At 37.1% G+C, this 17,319-nt stretch overlaps 2 protein-coding genes across 4 annotated transcripts; one reads left to right on the top strand and one right to left on the bottom strand.

Annotated features, from left to right (window-relative positions):
- Positions 1–560: 560 nt before the first annotated feature.
- LOC18592765 (protein NRT1/ PTR FAMILY 1.1-like) lies at positions 561–3,263 on the top strand. The gene is made up of 5 exons (XM_018125955.2): positions 561–672; positions 747–872; positions 1,081–1,298; positions 1,485–2,035; positions 2,192–3,263. Exons 2-5 carry the CDS (start codon positions 755–757, stop codon positions 3,114–3,116), a joined length of 1,812 nt encoding a protein of 603 aa, XP_017981444.2. The 5' UTR covers positions 561–672; positions 747–754; the 3' UTR covers positions 3,117–3,263.
- Positions 3,264–3,653: 390 nt separating this feature from the next.
- On the bottom strand, positions 3,654–9,455 carry EMB1691 (Methyltransferase MT-A70 family protein). 3 transcript variants are annotated; one of them, XM_018125953.2, is made up of 7 exons: positions 8,916–9,450; positions 6,075–8,843; positions 5,699–5,782; positions 5,470–5,574; positions 5,230–5,338; positions 4,608–4,759; positions 3,654–4,176 (listed from the first exon to the last, which is right to left on the bottom strand). In XM_018125953.2, the coding sequence occupies exons 2-7, from the start codon at positions 8,772–8,774 to the stop codon at positions 3,736–3,738; spliced, it is 3,591 nt and encodes a 1,196-aa protein (XP_017981442.2). In that variant the 5' UTR covers positions 8,775–8,843; positions 8,916–9,450; the 3' UTR covers positions 3,654–3,735. The 3 variants fall into 3 exon arrangements, with proteins under 3 accessions (XP_017981442.2, XP_007019697.3, XP_088665045.1); XM_007019635.3 differs by having other exon boundaries at positions 6,075–8,815; XM_088808919.1 differs by having other exon boundaries at positions 4,080–4,176; positions 4,608–4,698; positions 6,075–8,815; positions 8,916–9,455.
- Positions 9,456–17,319: the final 7,864 nt, after the last annotated feature.

The raw sequence follows: 17,319 nt of genomic DNA, 5'->3' as shown, positions 1-17,319 counted from the left end.
CCAAAAGAAAATGCTATTCCTTTCTGTAAAGGTTACCAAATTAAACTTTGTCTCCACCGATTAATTAGTTTAATTTTATCAGATTTTAGTGTGTGGATATTAATGCACTTTGCAGGCCATGGACACTACACAAAGTCTCTCTTCCAATTATACCTCCGTATGTTGTCCATGTCATGAAAAAGCAACCAATATTCTTAAAAATTATTGCTTCTTCAACAGCAATCGTTAAAAGCAGCCACTGAATAAAAAATAAGGTAAATTTCTTTAATTATAGTATTAATTTTAGTAGTGATTTTATCAAATTGTCAATATAAATATTGGCAATCATCTTGATCCGAAAATTTTCAAACTCGATACTGGTATTCTTTTTACCTGATTTTTGTCTTTCCTGGTGTGTATTGTAGGAAATAGGGTAACAGATTTCTGACAAATATTATGCACCAAGCATCCATCGTGCCTTGGTAAAATTATAAAATTATATATAAAAAGAAAGAGTCCCTTTCCAACAAAAATATGAAATAATATATATATAATAGTGGCTAGTGAAATTAAATGTATGCTTAATCACTAATTATACTGCGGAAAAAGCCTGAAAGACGGCAGAGCATGCAGCCAGCTTGATTCCGTTCCAAAGAATACAAGACAGAGAAAACAAAGCTCGTCCCCGAGCTGGTCAGTCTATACAAGACGTCGTCTTGTCCACCTGCTCATTTCTTACGGTTGATAACAACTCTTTACATTTGCAGGGGACAAGATGGAGATGGAAAAACCTTCCGATCATCAAATGAAAAGTAGCGAAAACCAGCATGCGCAGCAGCAGAAGCAGATCACAAGCCAAAAGGGTGGTCTTAAGACCATGCCTTTTGTTATATGTAAGCTTGCTTTCTTAGTTAAATTACTTTGAATTATATATATGTCTATATAATTAAATCGTTACAATTAGGAAAAATTAAGAACAAACTATATATAGATATATATACACACTTTTGGCATGCGATTGACTAATTATATAACATTGTCCTTAATTACTTAGACCATGCAAATTAGTCAATTTAAGAAAATTTTGTTTGTGCTGTGCAGCAAATGAGACATTTGAGAAAGTAGCAGGCATTGGTCTTCAGGCAAATATGATTTTGTACTTAAAAAATAAGTACCACATGTCTACTGCCACAGGAACCAACGTGTTGTTCTTGTGGTCAGCAATTTCCAATTTCATGCCAATCCTTGGGGCTTTCCTCTCCGATTCTTTCCTGGGCCGCTTTCGTGTCATTGCACTGGGAACAGTCATCAGTCTTCTTGTAAGCAAAACAGTTACTCATTTTCTTAAATTACTTGGTTAGAGTCACAATATTCAATTTATGCTTAGGAGTATAATGTTTGTGAAATAACTAGCATTGATTACTCCATTCTGCAGATATAATTAATTAATTAGTTACAAATTCAGAGCATATTTAATTAGTAATTACGTACGATTATTCTGGCAGGGAATGAGCTTATTGTGGTTAACTGCAGTCCTTCCACAAGCAAGGCCCCCTGATTGCAGCAGTCAGAACTTAGAAAGTTGTGCGTCCCCAAAAGCAGCACAGCTGGCACTTCTATTCTCATCTTTTGCTCTCATGTCCATTGGAGCCGGTGGCATTAGGCCATGTTCCTTGGCCTTTGGCGCTGACCAGTTTAATAATCCTAGCAACCCCAAAAACGAGAGGGTCTTGCAAAGCTTCTTCAACTGGTATTATGCTTCAGTCGGAATTTCAATCATGATTTCGATCACTGTTATTGTCTATATTCAAGATAAAGCCGGATGGGCTGTGGGCTTTGGAGTTCCAGCAGGGCTCATGTTGTTCTCCACTGTCATGTTCTTATTGGGTTCACCACTTTACATCAAAATGAAAGCAAACAAAAGTTTGTTTACAAGCTTTGCCCAAGTCATAGCGGCGGCTTGGAAGAACAGACACTCGGCTTTGCCACCAATGGACTCTGATGGATGGTACTATCACAAAGGTTCCAAGCTTATTGCACCAACAGAAAAACTAAGGTAATATTATATATATATTCCATTCCATTTGCTTAACGCTTTGCTTCCACTCTGTCTCGTCTCTGAATGCTGAATTTATACTACTTGTACTCTAGAACAACCAATATGCCAGAGAGTTCGATATTGTCAAATTTAATTTTCTGGTGCTCTTGTCAGGTTTCTTAACAAAGCTTGTGTCATTAGAAACCCCGAGAAGGACTTAGACTTAGATGGTTGGGCTATAGATCCATGGAATCTCTGCACGGTCAGAGAAGTGGAAGAGTTGAAATCATTAATCAAAGTGCTCCCCATTTGGTCTACTGGGATCATGATCGCCACAACCATAAGCCAACACTCATTTCCGGTGCTCCAAGCGACCGTCATGGACAGGCACTTGTTTGCAGCAGGTTTTCAAATTCCTGCGGGTTCCTTTGGTGTGTTTGCAATGATTACTTTGACAATATGGGTAGCAGTCTATGATCGAATCATAGTTCCGTTGCTAGCAAAGTTCACTAAACGATCACGAGGGCTTACCTCTAAAGAACGAATGGGCGTTGGGTTAGCAATTTCGTGTATGGCAACAGCAGTGGCAGCAACAGTGGAGAGCAAGCGGAGAGCTGCAGCAATCAGAAAAGGATTGGCCGATAATTATTACATGCCGGTGGACATGTCTGCAATGTGGTTAGTGCCACAATACAGCCTGACTGGATTAGCCGAGGGTTTCAATGCAATTGGGCAAATAGAGTTCTACTACTCTCAGTTCCCTAAAAGCATGGCTAGCATTGGAGTGGCTCTTTTTGCCCTTGGCATGGGAGTGGGTAACTTGGTTGGAAGTCTTTTAGTTGCAATTTTGAATAGCGTGACACAAAAAAAAGGGGAAGTGAGTTGGGTGTCAACCAACCTTAATAAGGGTCACTATGACTACTATTATTGGCTTCTTACAATTCTAAGTGTGATTAATGTCTTGTATTACTTAGTGTGCAGTTGGGCTTATGGATCTTGTGAGAACAAAATGGTGTTGGATGAAGCAGAGGAATTGGGCATAAAGGAGCTGGAAGAAGTAGAAGGCGGCGGCAAGGGAAAGGGATCCCCCATTCTTTGAATGCTATACTTAATACCTACAATTTGTGCTGAAATATTTCCTCCGATCACAAGCATAGGCCGCTCTATTAGTGTATGAATGTAGAAAGGATGAAATCATCTTGTAATATCCGGACTATAATATATACATATAAATGTGCTTTCTCCACATTGTTACCTACATGTGTTCAAGAGCCAGGTTACCCCAGAGTATTATTACATTAATCACGTGTTGCTAACATCTTAAATGTTTCTCTACACCCACCCAGCCCAAACCTATTTCATTAATCGAGGGTCACAATAATAAACCAACAACTCAAAAGCAGATTCGTTTAATAGTAGATTTTTTGTTTTTTTTTTTTTATTATTAAAATTATATGCATATGAATCCTACGAGAGTATAGTATAGATAACCCTTAACACTACGCTGATTCTAGGCAAATAAACCACATTTTGCACCTTACACTAATTTTAATTCACCTGTCGAAGGATTTAACTTGTGACTGCTGCTGACCATTGTGGCTGCGGTAATGAAATTTACACTTCACTCATTCCCAACTTAAAACCAGAAAGAATGACATTTCCATTCATAGCCAAAAACCTAATCACAACGCAACAGCATCTTGTTTCGCTGGAATTTGTCACATTAAATTCAGTGGTCTATGAGACTCAAAATCCAGGTAATCCCCATTTGCCTGGCCACCATATCCATACATATCAAACATCCTATCATCTGACGACATGTTTATGCCCTCTCGTCCTCTGAAACCCTCCATAGGAGGAGCCCAAGGAGCAGGAGTTGATGGGTTTGAGCTCGAAGCTTCTTGACTCAAACCCATTGCAACTGGGTTCTGCGGTGAATTTCCAGCAGGTCTTCTGTTGGAGGAATTGGGTGTTGTCAGAGAAATAGAAGTTGACTGCTGTTGCTGCATCTGCTGCTGGTTCTTGATGGGTGACTTGGGACGCAGGGCCTCTATTTCTGGGGTTGTCTTGATTAGATGAGGTGCATCTGGGGGTGGATTTCGTCCTCCTCCACCTTGCCAAACCTTTCCATCCTTGTCTGCAAAGTTTCTGATATATGCCTGGAAAGCACCAAAATTCCTAGTTAAGACCTTTAATAGAACAAGTAAAAGGGAACTCAGCAGGCTTATATTAGAAAACCAACCAATAGCAGAAGGACAGCAGAGTCAAATAGAAATCAAATCTAATTTGAATGAGAGAGCTATTATTCATTAAAAACACATTATACAAAATGTCAGCTGCAGGATCTTTATTCTTCAGTGTTTGTATAGCTGTTTGACTTTCACAGTGTGTAAATGCCAAGGAAAACATTATTTTCCTCGGTATATAACAGCAAAAGAACTTTTGCACTTTCTTCTACTGGCACGAATGCTTCATTTCTTATATACCAAATCTACTATTTGAAATGTTCAACCAATTTCAGTAAAACACATCAACAAGAGGAAAATAATTCAACGATCATTGTCAATTCTGTTTCCAAAAGATAATGTACCTCTGTGTTAAAATTTGATGAGGACAGTCCTTTACCGACAGTCAGCCAACCAGATCGAATATTATGGTCTTCACCAAAGAGCTCAAGCCTTCTGCAGCCAAGAGCAAAATGCTCAATTATTCGATACATATCTTCTGGCTTTTGAGTTGAACCTACAGTCCAGTTGGCATGAAAATTTCAAACAATTTCTCATTCACACAATCTACATTGCAAATTCATGGAAGAGAGCACACAATGAGACATGAAGTGTTTCCGGTTACAGCAAAATGGTGAGATAAATGCCCCTAATAGACTAATACCCAATCCTTCCCCAGTTGTGATTTGAGTGCTGGCGTTATTTTTGTCACTGCACTTTGAATTTCGGCTATGAAAGGAGCAAAATGAAAAGAAAAGAAGCACAAAACGTAAATCTCAAGCTAATGCATCAGACTTAACTTATTCACAGAACTGCGAGGAAAGGAGTAAAATGAAAACAGCAGAGAGAGGGGATTGGAACTAATGGTGGTACCATCATTCAATTTTCATTTCCCAAATCATGATATACAAAGAAATAGCATGTAAATATCAAATGGTCTGATGAAATCCAAGGTCATTAAAGTCAAAAATATATACAGGTACTAACCATAAGAAGGTTCCTCAGCAATAATTACATCAGTGTCAATGTTGGCATGAATTATATGACCATCAGTACTGCGACGAACAGTTCCTTTTATACCCATCAGGCAGTGTTCCTTCAATGCAAAGGCAAAGTGAGAACAGTCTAGGAAACAATGCATGAATTTGCAGAATGCCAAAGATCATTCCATAGGTAAGACAAAATAGCAAGGCTCCAAAATGTAGAAAAAATATATATATTATAAACCTTTGAGTGCTGAAATATAGTATGAGAATCATGTCGTAAGCCTGGAGTTGCATTTATTTTGTTGGTCTTCACCCAGCAAATATCCTCACACCTCCGAAAACCCCACTGCAGCACATAGAAGAGGCAACCAAAATATAGACTGAATAAAGGCTATTAGAACTATAAATTTATTAGTTCTGAAGAAGAAGACAAAGCCAAGTCATAATCTAACTAAATTTTAATCCAGTACCTTCTTTAGGCACTGACGGCCCTGCTCAAGGCCCACACCATCACCCACCCAAAGGAAGATAAACGAAGGTGTGTCAGCTATTGCCTATAAACATGAGGTAAATTCCCAGTCAATAAAAGGCTGCTAGGCTAAAAAGAATATATGAATAGAAATTATTAGCTCCGATATCCACCAACTACATAAAAAGAGCCTTCATGACTCTAGATGTTAATATCAAAGGTACAGCGACACGCCAGATGTTAGCATATAACACCCAGAAATTCAAACAGAGACTACTCATTTTTCTACTAAATTGCAACCAGGAAGGCAAAACTAACAGAATGCTACCTTTACTAGTAGAGGCAACAAAAAAGAAAGTGATGCAGAAATTGATTACCTCAATCTTAAGATTCATGATCTCTTCGAATGTCCAATACTCAATATGGTCGGCAACTCCAGGAGCCCGGTGAACATATTCCTCCCAAGGGGGATCTATAAGAATAACATCAAACTTGGTTCCAAAGAAATCTGGAGACAGCTCCAACTCACGCAGGTCACACTTCATATACATGGGAGGAGAAGCAGATTTAGCTACAATCTCATCCTTTTTCTGTATAAGCTCCCTAAGCCTTGGATAGTCCTCTACAACATTAGTAAGCTCCAGCTCCCTGATAAAATTCTGTGGTCGCATACCAGTATCAACAAAATTTTGAGAATAATCATTCTGCTCTCCTCTGGAAGGAGCCTTACCAGGAGGACCACCGGCTCTAGGAGGAACCCAACCCCCAGATGTTCTTTCAGGTGGTGTTCCTCGTCCCATGGGCCCCGCCACATTAAAGCCGGACAAAGATACATTTGAAGGTCCTCTTGCAGGTCCTGATTGATTAAAGTACATACCAGGGTTTGGCGAAGCCCCTATGTTAGGAGGAAACCTTGGGCCAGAAGGTCCAGGAGGAACAGGAGAGAGACCAGGTGGAACACCTAGCATATTCATATCAACTGCTCTAGGGCCAGACCAGACCACAGGTGGGGAAAACGGTGGAATGAAGACACTTGGAGAAATTGGAGGACCAGGAGCAGGTGACATACTAGGGTTAATTGGTTGCATAGGTCCAGGCGGTGGCATCCCAAGATGAGCAAAAGGTGATCCCATCATAGGCAATTGGAGACCAACCTGTTGATTGTCCCTCCCAGTAGGTCTTCCCCTTCCTCCTCTTCCTATCCTACTTCCTTTCACACCTTGCGAAGGAGCTCGGCCAAAAGTTCCTGGATCCTGGTTTCCATAAGGTGGATGAGACCCAGCACTAGAACTTTGGCCACCAATGCCACGGCCAGATACAGTAAGTTTCTGGCCTCTCCCTTTTCCTCCACTGTAATCAAGTTCATCATTCCATAAATTTGGATCTTGCATTGAGTTATTGTCCTCTGTATATTTGTCCCTTGAATCTTCATCCAAGGGTCCAGAACCATATATATCAGTTCTCCTTCCCCTATTGTCTCGCATATATGCCCATTCTTCCTCATTCAGAGCTGGTTTCATTTCAGATTGCTGACCAACTTCGGTTCTCCGGGGAAAGTTGGATGCAGACTCTGCTCTTCCATAATCAAGAGGCTTGGTTTGGATCTCTATCACATCATAATTATCATTTGAAATTCCAAAATTTGATGATGTCTTCACAGCTTCACCTCGATTTACATCTTTTCTATTGCCTGACCGACCATGAGGCCTCTCATTTTCATTCCTCTCGCGGCCATGCCTCGGCAAATCCCATTCTCTACCACGATCATAAGCAATGTCCCCATCTTTGGAATCTTTATCATTATTACTCGATTGCCTCCTTTTCCAGTTCTCCTTTGATCCTTCCCGATCCCTTGTCCTGTCACTCCAGCTATCATCCCTACTTTTGGATCTGTCATCCCTTTCTAGTTCTCTCTGTTTGCGCTCCAGGCTTCTTTCATAATCCATCTCAGAAAGCTCTGATTCTTGATAACGCCTACTACTCCTCTCAGGGGTTCTAGACCTGTTTGTTTGCCCGACTTCCCTTGAACTTCTGTCCCTCATCCATGTTATTCCATCTTCATCCATATTTGAAGTCCTTTCTCGGCTTTCAGCAACATCTCGACCAGAGGGAGTTCTCTGTTGTCTGTGCTTCTCAGTTTTCTCCCTACCTGATCTGTCTTCACGATTCAATGGACTAGCCCTATTATCTTCTTCTAGGGCTTCTGATCGACCTTTGCTCTTACTGTTGTCAGCATCAAGTCTTCTCTCTTCCCTACTGTTGGATTTGACACACTTGTCATTGTTTGAATCTGCTCCAGAGCTTTTACCCTCACTAGGTTCATTTCTTGCTGAAGCAGTTTTCTCTCTAGCACTTTCATACTTGAGATCAGAAGCTTTTCCACTTCTAAGATCAGGCCGTTCATAAGTGTTTTCTTCAGCTTTCCTGGAAGCATCTGATTCATCCCATCTTCTTCTCGAATTTCTTGATAGTTCGGAAGAGCCATGACCCTTATCACGGCTGCTTTCCCTCCTTTCTGAATACCTGGAGTCTCTATCCAGCAACTTTTCAAGCTCTCCATCATGGGACCTTTCTTCTTTGCTTTTACTTCCCCGAGAGCTGTCTTGCTCCGACAGCTTTAAGGCAACCTTCTTTCTCTCAGTCTCATCAGCCCAAGCATGTCCTTTACTGGCGGACTTATCAGCACCATCTTGTCTGCTTTCAAATTCTCCATCCTGGTACCAACTACTCAATTTTTCCAAGGAACTTTCCTCCTGTTTTCTCTTGATCTGCTTGGAACGCGACTGTTTTCTGGTGTCATAATCATCTTCGTCGCTATCAGCTCTGGTAGAAGCACCTGACCTTTTGCGGCCCTCACTTCTATCCCCAGAACTCCTCCTCCTTCCACTGCTGCTTTCAATTCCCTCACCTTCTTCGACATTGCTAGGCTTTCTAGACTTGGTAGACTTATGCTTCTTCTTATTATCAGTAGCCTCCCATTCCTCATCATCCCCGACTGCCCTATCACTTTTCAAGTCTGAACTATCCTCTCTATCTCGTCTTGCATAACCCCGACTGCTACGCTCAGGAGAATCCATCCGAATAGAGATTTATTTTATTGTATCCCTCTATACGTACTCTGGACGTGCGAATTCCGTTCCAAGATTCTAAATTAGGAAAATTAAAGCAAGCAAACAAAAAAACAAAAAGGATTCGAAAGAAAGGGTCAGCGAAATTACCTCGCACTGCAACGAGACCAGACCCATACACTGAAACTTTAGGGGATGCAAAGGAAGCAAGGGTTGTCAACGTTTTTTTTTCAGTCATACGAGTGGGGTTCCTTCTTACATTTGTTTGAACATTAAACCTAATTAGCAGCCGAAAGCCTCAAATCCTTCACCATAAAGCTACAATGCCACCATCACCGCAGAAAGCAAAAAAAAATTAATACCAGCACCAAACCACAATAGCAACAACCACATGCAGAGACGAAAATCCCAAAAAAGAGAGCTAGTAAAGTGGTTCTTTGGTTTGAGGGTTCTAGGGATCTGGTTTGGTTTTTGGTTTCTAGACCAAAACGGTTTTGGGATTTGATGTTCTTTTCAGGATACTAGGAATAGATTTCAGGGTTTTTGGACTTTGATTTGGGGAAGAGATCGAGACGGGAATGGTCTCTTTGGCGGGGGCTTGAGGCCTCAAGGCGGAGGAGTCGGTGGCCCGCTAGAGTTTTGTTTTTTGGAGAGAAAGGGTGAAACTAAGAGCGGCTGGAAGAGAGTGAGAAACGAGTGGGGTTGCGTTGTTCTCAAAACGGCGTAGTATAAGCAGTAGGAAGAAGAAAGCAAAGTACTGTTGAACGGCGGCGTTTTGCTTAGGAAGGCCGGAGCTTCGTGCGGGCCTTGGAGAGGGTGAGCCAAGCCTGTGTCTTCGGATCGGCTTGGAAAACAGAATATTGGGCTGCTTGAAACAGGCCCGCGTCATTTGCTTTGCTCTTGCATGTGGGCATGCTCCGGCCCTCCTCAATTAGTCCACTCTCTTCACTCGAGCAGGCTGACTCCAGGTGCCCAAAGTTCTTGGACTTTGAGCCAAGCTAAGCCTAAGTTAGGTAAGAAGGCCTATGACCCACAATACCATGTATTAGGGCTTTTGAATTGGGTTGAATGTTTGATTGTTTTAATTATGAGCAAATTGTGAAAAATAGTCACTCTCATAAGCTCATTTAAAAAATAACTTTTAATATAAAGTTAAATATTTTTATCAACTTTTAAGATTGACTTAACAAAAATACCTTTTAAATAATTTTAGACAAATTAAATGCTACCAATTTCTCACTCCCACCATCTAAACAAATTAAATATTATATATCTCTCTCGTCATCTAGCTCTTCTTCACCATCCAATTCTTTCTAATTTTACTATCATTGCCACCTCTCTCTGTCTATCTCTTGTCATCTCACCATATCTATGTCGATATATTAAAGAGCAAAAATGACATCAAAATTTAAATAATTTTAAAAAACCCTGAATTTACTAATTTAATTAATTGCTTAATTACTAATACATTGTTCTTTTTTATTAGTTAAAGTATCCTATTAATTCTCACAAACCTTAAGTAATTTACATAAATAAAATATTATATAATATTACTAATTTAATTAATTTTTTAATTACTTAATTATAACACATTACATTATTTAATTAACTTCATTATATATTTAACTCTTTAACACCTTAAATTAAATAATATTACTAATTAAAACGTTATTTTATTTTATTAGTTAAATTCTTTTATTAATTTAATAAAAACTTAATGATGGAAGTACAAGAATACAGTGTCATTGGTTATTTGATTGCAGTTGCATGGCAATTAATTTAGCATCAATTGAGTGGATAACCACAAATTTATTTCAAAGTAAAAGGCTAGTAGAAAACAAAGCATTAATTATGTTTTCCATTTTTATTCTCTATAATATTACTAATCATGAAAAGATTGAAAATCTCAGTAATCTAACTGTCAATAGAAAATTTCTCTAACATATAATTTTAGGTATCAATTATCAAAGATAAAAAACTTGACTTTCATGTTTTTTATTAATGTGATAAACCAATTTGCACTTCACTTTCATGAGCATAGCAAGTATTGCAAGAGTCTTTCGAGCTTCTAGTCATCCACACATCTACAAAACTATGAGAAAATAAAAGGAAATTTGTGACATAAATATATAATGAAAGGCCCAATTTTTAAGCAACGGTGATATATCCTACTTTCTTGTCCTCAAACTTCTAATGATTGTGATGCTTTTAATAAAATACCAATCATAAGATTTTGTTGGAACTGTAAGCAATATAATATAAAACAGATGAAACAAAACATATCAATTCATGTGTATACGAGCAATCTAGCATTATATTTCTAATTAGACAGAAACACCTTTAAATATTTAGGCCTAGCTAAATACATAAACTCTCAACTTACCAAACAACTTCATGGTAAGTGACATCTTATAAGCCTTGGGAAAGTTGTACGTGTAACACCTCTTACCCTCATAAAGAAGTCAATACAACCTTATCGATAGGACGAGGGTCAATTGAAGCTAAGTTAAGAGCGAAAGAGTGGTGACGAGTGGAAGGATTATTTTATAATAAAATATTTCATACACAAGAAAATAATAATTAAATAATAATATTTTATCGAGGATGAATTATCCAGTTAGTAGGTGATTTGGAGGTGAACCGGGGCAAAGTGGAACACTTTAAGACCCGAGGAGACAAGTGGAGAATTTTAAAATAAAATAATATTAAAATAATTCGATGTCGAAACGAGTCGCATCTTGTGAGAAATAGGTTAAGTCTAAGTGAGGGAGACCAATAATAGAATTTTTAGATAACATGAATAAAATAATATTTTATTCATTTATATTATATTATAATATTTAGGTAGCGAAATTATTGGTCGCGTGAAAAATTGGATGAAAAGAAAATAATTAGTCATGAAAAATGAGGTTATGTTGAAGATTAGCATATGCATGTGACAATACTATTACATGCAAAAGATGACATATAAAGGTGTAATCTTAGTGGGAAACATATGGGACCCCTATTAGGATGAGTCCTGCAGTCAATTGGGATTGGTTAAGGCTTGATTCCAATCATGCAACAGTATCATCCATGTTGAATGATTAGAGGTTTTCCTTCATCAATAAGACATTAATTATAATGAGTTATAAGTCTAATTGGATGAAGTCCATGAGATTAAAATGCCTTGCAAGGAAACTATAATGGGTTGCAGTTATGAGATTTCTATGCATTAAAGCATAATCTCAAAATGCTCATGGTCAATGTATCATTGAGACTGGACATCAATGATGCTTAGAGACTGGTATATTTTATGTTTCTTACTTTGAAAGTAAGCAATCGATCTCATAGATTGAAGTATAAAGATACTTGGAACTAGAATATAGGTGCTTGCTTGGGAGAGCAAGTTCACTGAACATGGCCCGCCATGAGAAGTGCATTTGGTAATACACTGTAGTGTCTGTGCAACACTTCTCATGTGTCAGTCGTGTAAATACTCCTTAAACTTGAGACACTAGGTTGTCTTATATGTGGAGTGCTATACTTTGATTTCATCCCTACGGGTGCCTAACCAAGGATGCTAAAACAGGTTGCTTTTGGGTATAGTATGAAGCATGTGAAGGCAAATGAGTGGTCAAGATAGGAATCATCACCTCAAGTATTTTAGAGGACATATCCTATCAGTTCTTGGTTAACATTAGCTTATTGAAGTCCTTGGCCAAGCGACATGGAAATTATGAAAAAGGTTTCATAACTCTTTATAAAGCTAATGCTCTAATTGCAGGAACAAATATGGAGGTAAAAAAGAGTAGACACTGTACCAAGCTATTATCATCTCCAGGATATATGATGAGGGAATGAATTACACTGATAGACTGTACACTGAAAGGTTGTCAAAGAACCCTTTGACTATCCCAACAATTGGGTGGTCATGATGCATTGCTAGATGCCAATCTTGGTCTATGGAATTGATTACAGATTAATTCATTGAAATTTATATTAATCAATTAAGTCATTAATCAATTCCATTGCCAACATGTTGGAAACCTAATGGGTCACACACAATGATTGCATTTGAATTAAATTGGGAGAGTGATGATTTAAGTTAGACTTAAATCACATGTTAGGTAATTAACTTCTATAAACTTAATTAAAAGAGTTTAATTAAGTTTTAGGCATAATTATAAATAGTTATAATTATAAGGCCTTGATTGCAAACTATAAAGGAAATTAATTTTGATTTTAATTTTCAAGGACTTAATTAAAAGAGTTTAATTAAGTAATGGGCCTAATATTTTAATATGTTATAATATTAAGGGCTTAATTGCAAAATTGAAGTTATTTTAACCTAACTATATAAATCACCTTTTAACTATTTTCCATATGAGAGTTTTTCACAATTGAAGAAAACGTAGTTTTTGTCAGAAAAAGAAAAATGTTTTCTTTCTTTGCCACCACTCCCTTTGTGTGAAAGAGAAAAGTGCTTATGAAGCAATTTTTGAGAAAGGTTCGGCTAAGATTGTGAAAAAGAAGAAAAAGGACAATTGTTGTCCTCTTTGCTAGCACAAAGTATAGTTCAAAACTCTTTCCTTTTGTTGAAGGTTCAAGTGTAATCGTGTGCACTACCATTGGAGGCCAAGCACTTGATTGGCTAGGGTTTTTGCTCCTTGTGTTGTTCACGGGATTGCTTTAGAAAGTGCCATCTTGATTACGAAATTGCATGGTAAGGTAACTTTCTAAACAATAATTTATTTTGTGATTTTATGTGTTAAATATCACTAAGGTGATCCATGGGTGGAGGCATGTTTTGTTGTTTAGTTATAAAGTTTTTAATTTTCTTTTCGCTGCGTATTTTGAGCATGCCATCCATAGCCAAAACCTATAAACCCCCACCATGTGACAAATAAAAAGGAAGGAGACAAATGTAAAAGGTGAAATATGCATGTGATTTTATTGGTTAAAGAAAGCATAGAGAATTTTTGCATGGAGGACACTTGGCGACAATGTTGGACTTAAAGAAAGGAAATATATATATATATATATATATATATATATATATATATATATATGTATATGTATGCATGTAATGTTATTGGCTAAATGGGAGGCCAAATGAGAAATAATGTGGGAAAATGCATGAAAGACCATTGGACACAAATAAGGTGGGAATTAAGTGAAAATAAATTAAAGAATGGATAGGGATAGTAAAGGAGGATTTCTAACCAATGTGAGAGAAAGGAAATTGGTGCATGAAAACCTATTGGTTGGCAAAATGGCCAAATGAAAATAAAAGGTGAAAATGTGCATGCAATTTGATTGGTCAAGCGAGTATCCATATAAATACCAAGTTTCAAGAGCAAAAGAGAAAAGGGAATTGGCCTTGAGAAGTTGAGAGAATTGGCCATTGAGAGAGGAAAAGAAAAAAAGAAGAAATTATTTTGAGAACTCCACCCGAGAGAAAAAAAAAAGAAAAAGAAAGATAAGGAATAGAGGAAGGCTCGAGTTTGTGAGGATTCAAGAGAAACTGTGAGGTTTCCTTCCTTTATCTTGTAGAGTTTTGATATTTTACCACCCAAAGAATCTTCAACACTCAAGAGAGATATCGTGGAGTGTTGATGGAGGTGTAAAGCTTGGTTTCAAGATACAAGAGAAACAAGGTAAGGATTGTGGTTTTAGCTTGAATATTCTTTGAAAATGGGTTGGTAACAATGAGAAATGTATTGTGGCAGCTTGATGATTAAAGCTTTGAAAGAATATTGAAGTTGCATGCAAGATCCAAGTCATCACAAAGGTAAGGCATGCAATGTGAAATGATTGTGTGATGCCTTAAGTATGGTTAGGAAACAATTATGCTAGTTAAAAGCTTAAAAAAAAAAAAGACATTGTGGACATATGTTGTTTTGAAAGATCTAAAAATGCATGAGCTAGCTAGAAATGTTAAGGTTTCTTGCTATGTTGTTTGAAAGAAATAAAGATGAACAATGTGGATATTGATTAAGGATTCTTGGTTAAGATGCTGCCCATACATAATTGTGTATGTGCATAAATTGGAAATGATGTGTGAGGTTGGTTATAGTGAAAAATAATTATTTGAAATGTGAAGAGTTCTTGAAAATGAAAGGAACTAAGAATATGGTACATAGGGTAGCAAATGTGAGTTGAATTGGAATGATAAATACTAAGTATATTAAGCTTGATTTATTGTTAGGAAGTGTGCAGGTGAAAAAGGATTACAGTGGTGATTAACCAGAGGAGGAAACAGGTGACCGACAAGCTAATTTAATTTGAAATGTAATTGGATAAGTGGCGAAGTAATATCCCGCCATTGTAAGGTGAGTAGGGGGTGTTTATTTCAAAAGATTTCATACTATATAATGTTATATGTATAGTAACTTGTCAATGATTATTCAATGCCTTTGTGGAAGGCATGAATTGCTAGAAAATGATAAGTGATTTGAATATATGATTTGGAACAATTTATACATTACTTTTGTAGAAAGCATGAGCTGGTAGAAACCATAAGCAATTATGGATGCAAATTGATTTGGAAGTTGTTTGTGTATATTATATATATATATATATATATATATATATATATATACATATATGTAAAGTGTTTTGAAAATCGAGAAACAAGGCCTTCTGCAATGTTTTGCATCAAAACCGTGCCTTGAATCTTTGTGAAATGTGTATAGTTGATCGCACTTGATAAATGGCTTAAATTTGACTTCTTGTGAGCTAGTTTTAGTTCGAACTTTATATAAAAATTTACACCATGCATTTTAATGTGAAAAGTAATTTTGAAAGGTTACCAAACCTTGTTTTCAAATGATTTAAGGAAAAACTCTTGGAAACCTTGATTTGGTTTTCAAAATGGTTTTGACAAACTGAGAGCATCGAGAGTGGGCTGACTGTCACATCGAGATAATGTGACCCTTATGCACAAGTGAGCTTTAGCTAGAGAATCTTTCGACTCGTCGACGAGCTGTTAGACATGGCTAGGTCATGGTCTGTGATTATACATGGCCAGGTCACGAGTTGTTATATGTGGCAAAGGCACGAGTTGATATACATGGTTGTGACCACATGATTTCTCCAATGTTGGCCAACATCGTCAAGACTGCCATGGCTGTGGGAATCTGGTGGAAGGGGGCCTCTCAGATTGTTATTACGTGGAAGAGGGTCCACGGGTTGATTATCTATGATTACCTACTCGAGAGCCTTGAGAGTTTTTAGACTTGTACTCTTTCGCATGGTGGAGAGATATTGTTTTCCCATAACTCCACTTTTTAATTGAAAGCTTGCAGCCCTTTATATGTTGATCATGAATTGATGTATGTGGATGAACTCGGTTATTTTTACATACCACATGGTTTAGGAGCGTGCATGTTTTTATACGACCATTGTATTCATGAAGGAAATAAATGATTTCGATGATTGAAATCTATTTTACTATGCTTTGGTTTTGGCATTGTTTGCCAAGGAAAGTATTGCATTATGATTTTTATGGAACAATTTTTATAAGGCACAAACACCTTATTTGTTATTTGTATAAGGTTATCGTTTTATACTCTGGTTTTATTATTCAAAAAGTTTTGCCATAAGCTTATTTCCCATCTACGCCCTGCTCACAGATCCAATGATCACTGAGTTTATGAGACTCACCTCATTTATTTCCCTTTTTGCAGATAGTGATTGGCATAACGTCATTCATCAGCACATATTGTCTACTACAAATAGGTAAAGGCATCTCATAGCACCTTATTCCAAGTCACTCTGCTACTAGAGGTCGAGTCATTCATAGCATAATTTGTTTGTAAATAGTATTAATGCCAATGTACATTTAGAGATTATAAACCTTGATGTATTTTTACAATTATGAGGAATAAAAGTTAAGTTGATTTATAACAACTTTTGTTCAAATCATATTTGTAACACCCCGTACTTTGGTATGTTGATTAATAGAAGTTGTCAGACATCAATTTAGGATGAATTAATAATCTAAAAAGTGATTCGGAAGTGAATCGGGGCATAATAAGACATTTTGAGTGCCAAGGAGACAAGTGAAAAATTTTAAAATAAAATAATATTTTATTAATAAAATAATATTAAAATATTAATATTTTATTCAGTGTCGAAATTTTTCATGAAGGATGAGTATATGGTCAATCTAAGTGGGGGAGAAGAAAAATGAGGAAATTTCAGAGAAGAATGACGTTAATGGGGCCCGCGTGTTTTTTTTAAATAAAGTTAGCACAAGTAAGTAAATGTTTAAATATTTTAGTGTCACGACCCAGAACCTCCCTCAAGCCCATGACAACTGCCACGACGTCCCGATTGACACTCATTACCCGAAACGCCAATTGGAACCTTGCAAGGCTTACATATTAGTTTCTTACCTTTCTTGTGAGCAATCGTTTTTAAATATTCCGTTTTAAACAATTACTAGTCGTTTCTGGCTCAAATAAATCAAAAGACAAAAATATATCATTTTTTATATAAAACAATATAAAATAGAAACACGTGTAAATAATCTTTTGTAACGTGAAAGTAAAATAAATTCATACATACA

The sequence above is a fragment of the Theobroma cacao genome, chromosome 8, assembly GCF_053813885.1.
Source record: "Theobroma cacao isolate CCN51 chromosome 8, ASM5381388v1, whole genome shotgun sequence".
Classification (NCBI taxonomy): domain Eukaryota; kingdom Viridiplantae; phylum Streptophyta; class Magnoliopsida; order Malvales; family Malvaceae; genus Theobroma; species Theobroma cacao.
The sequence above is the reverse complement of the archived record's forward strand: the minus strand, read 5'-3'. Positions and strand labels throughout refer to the sequence as shown.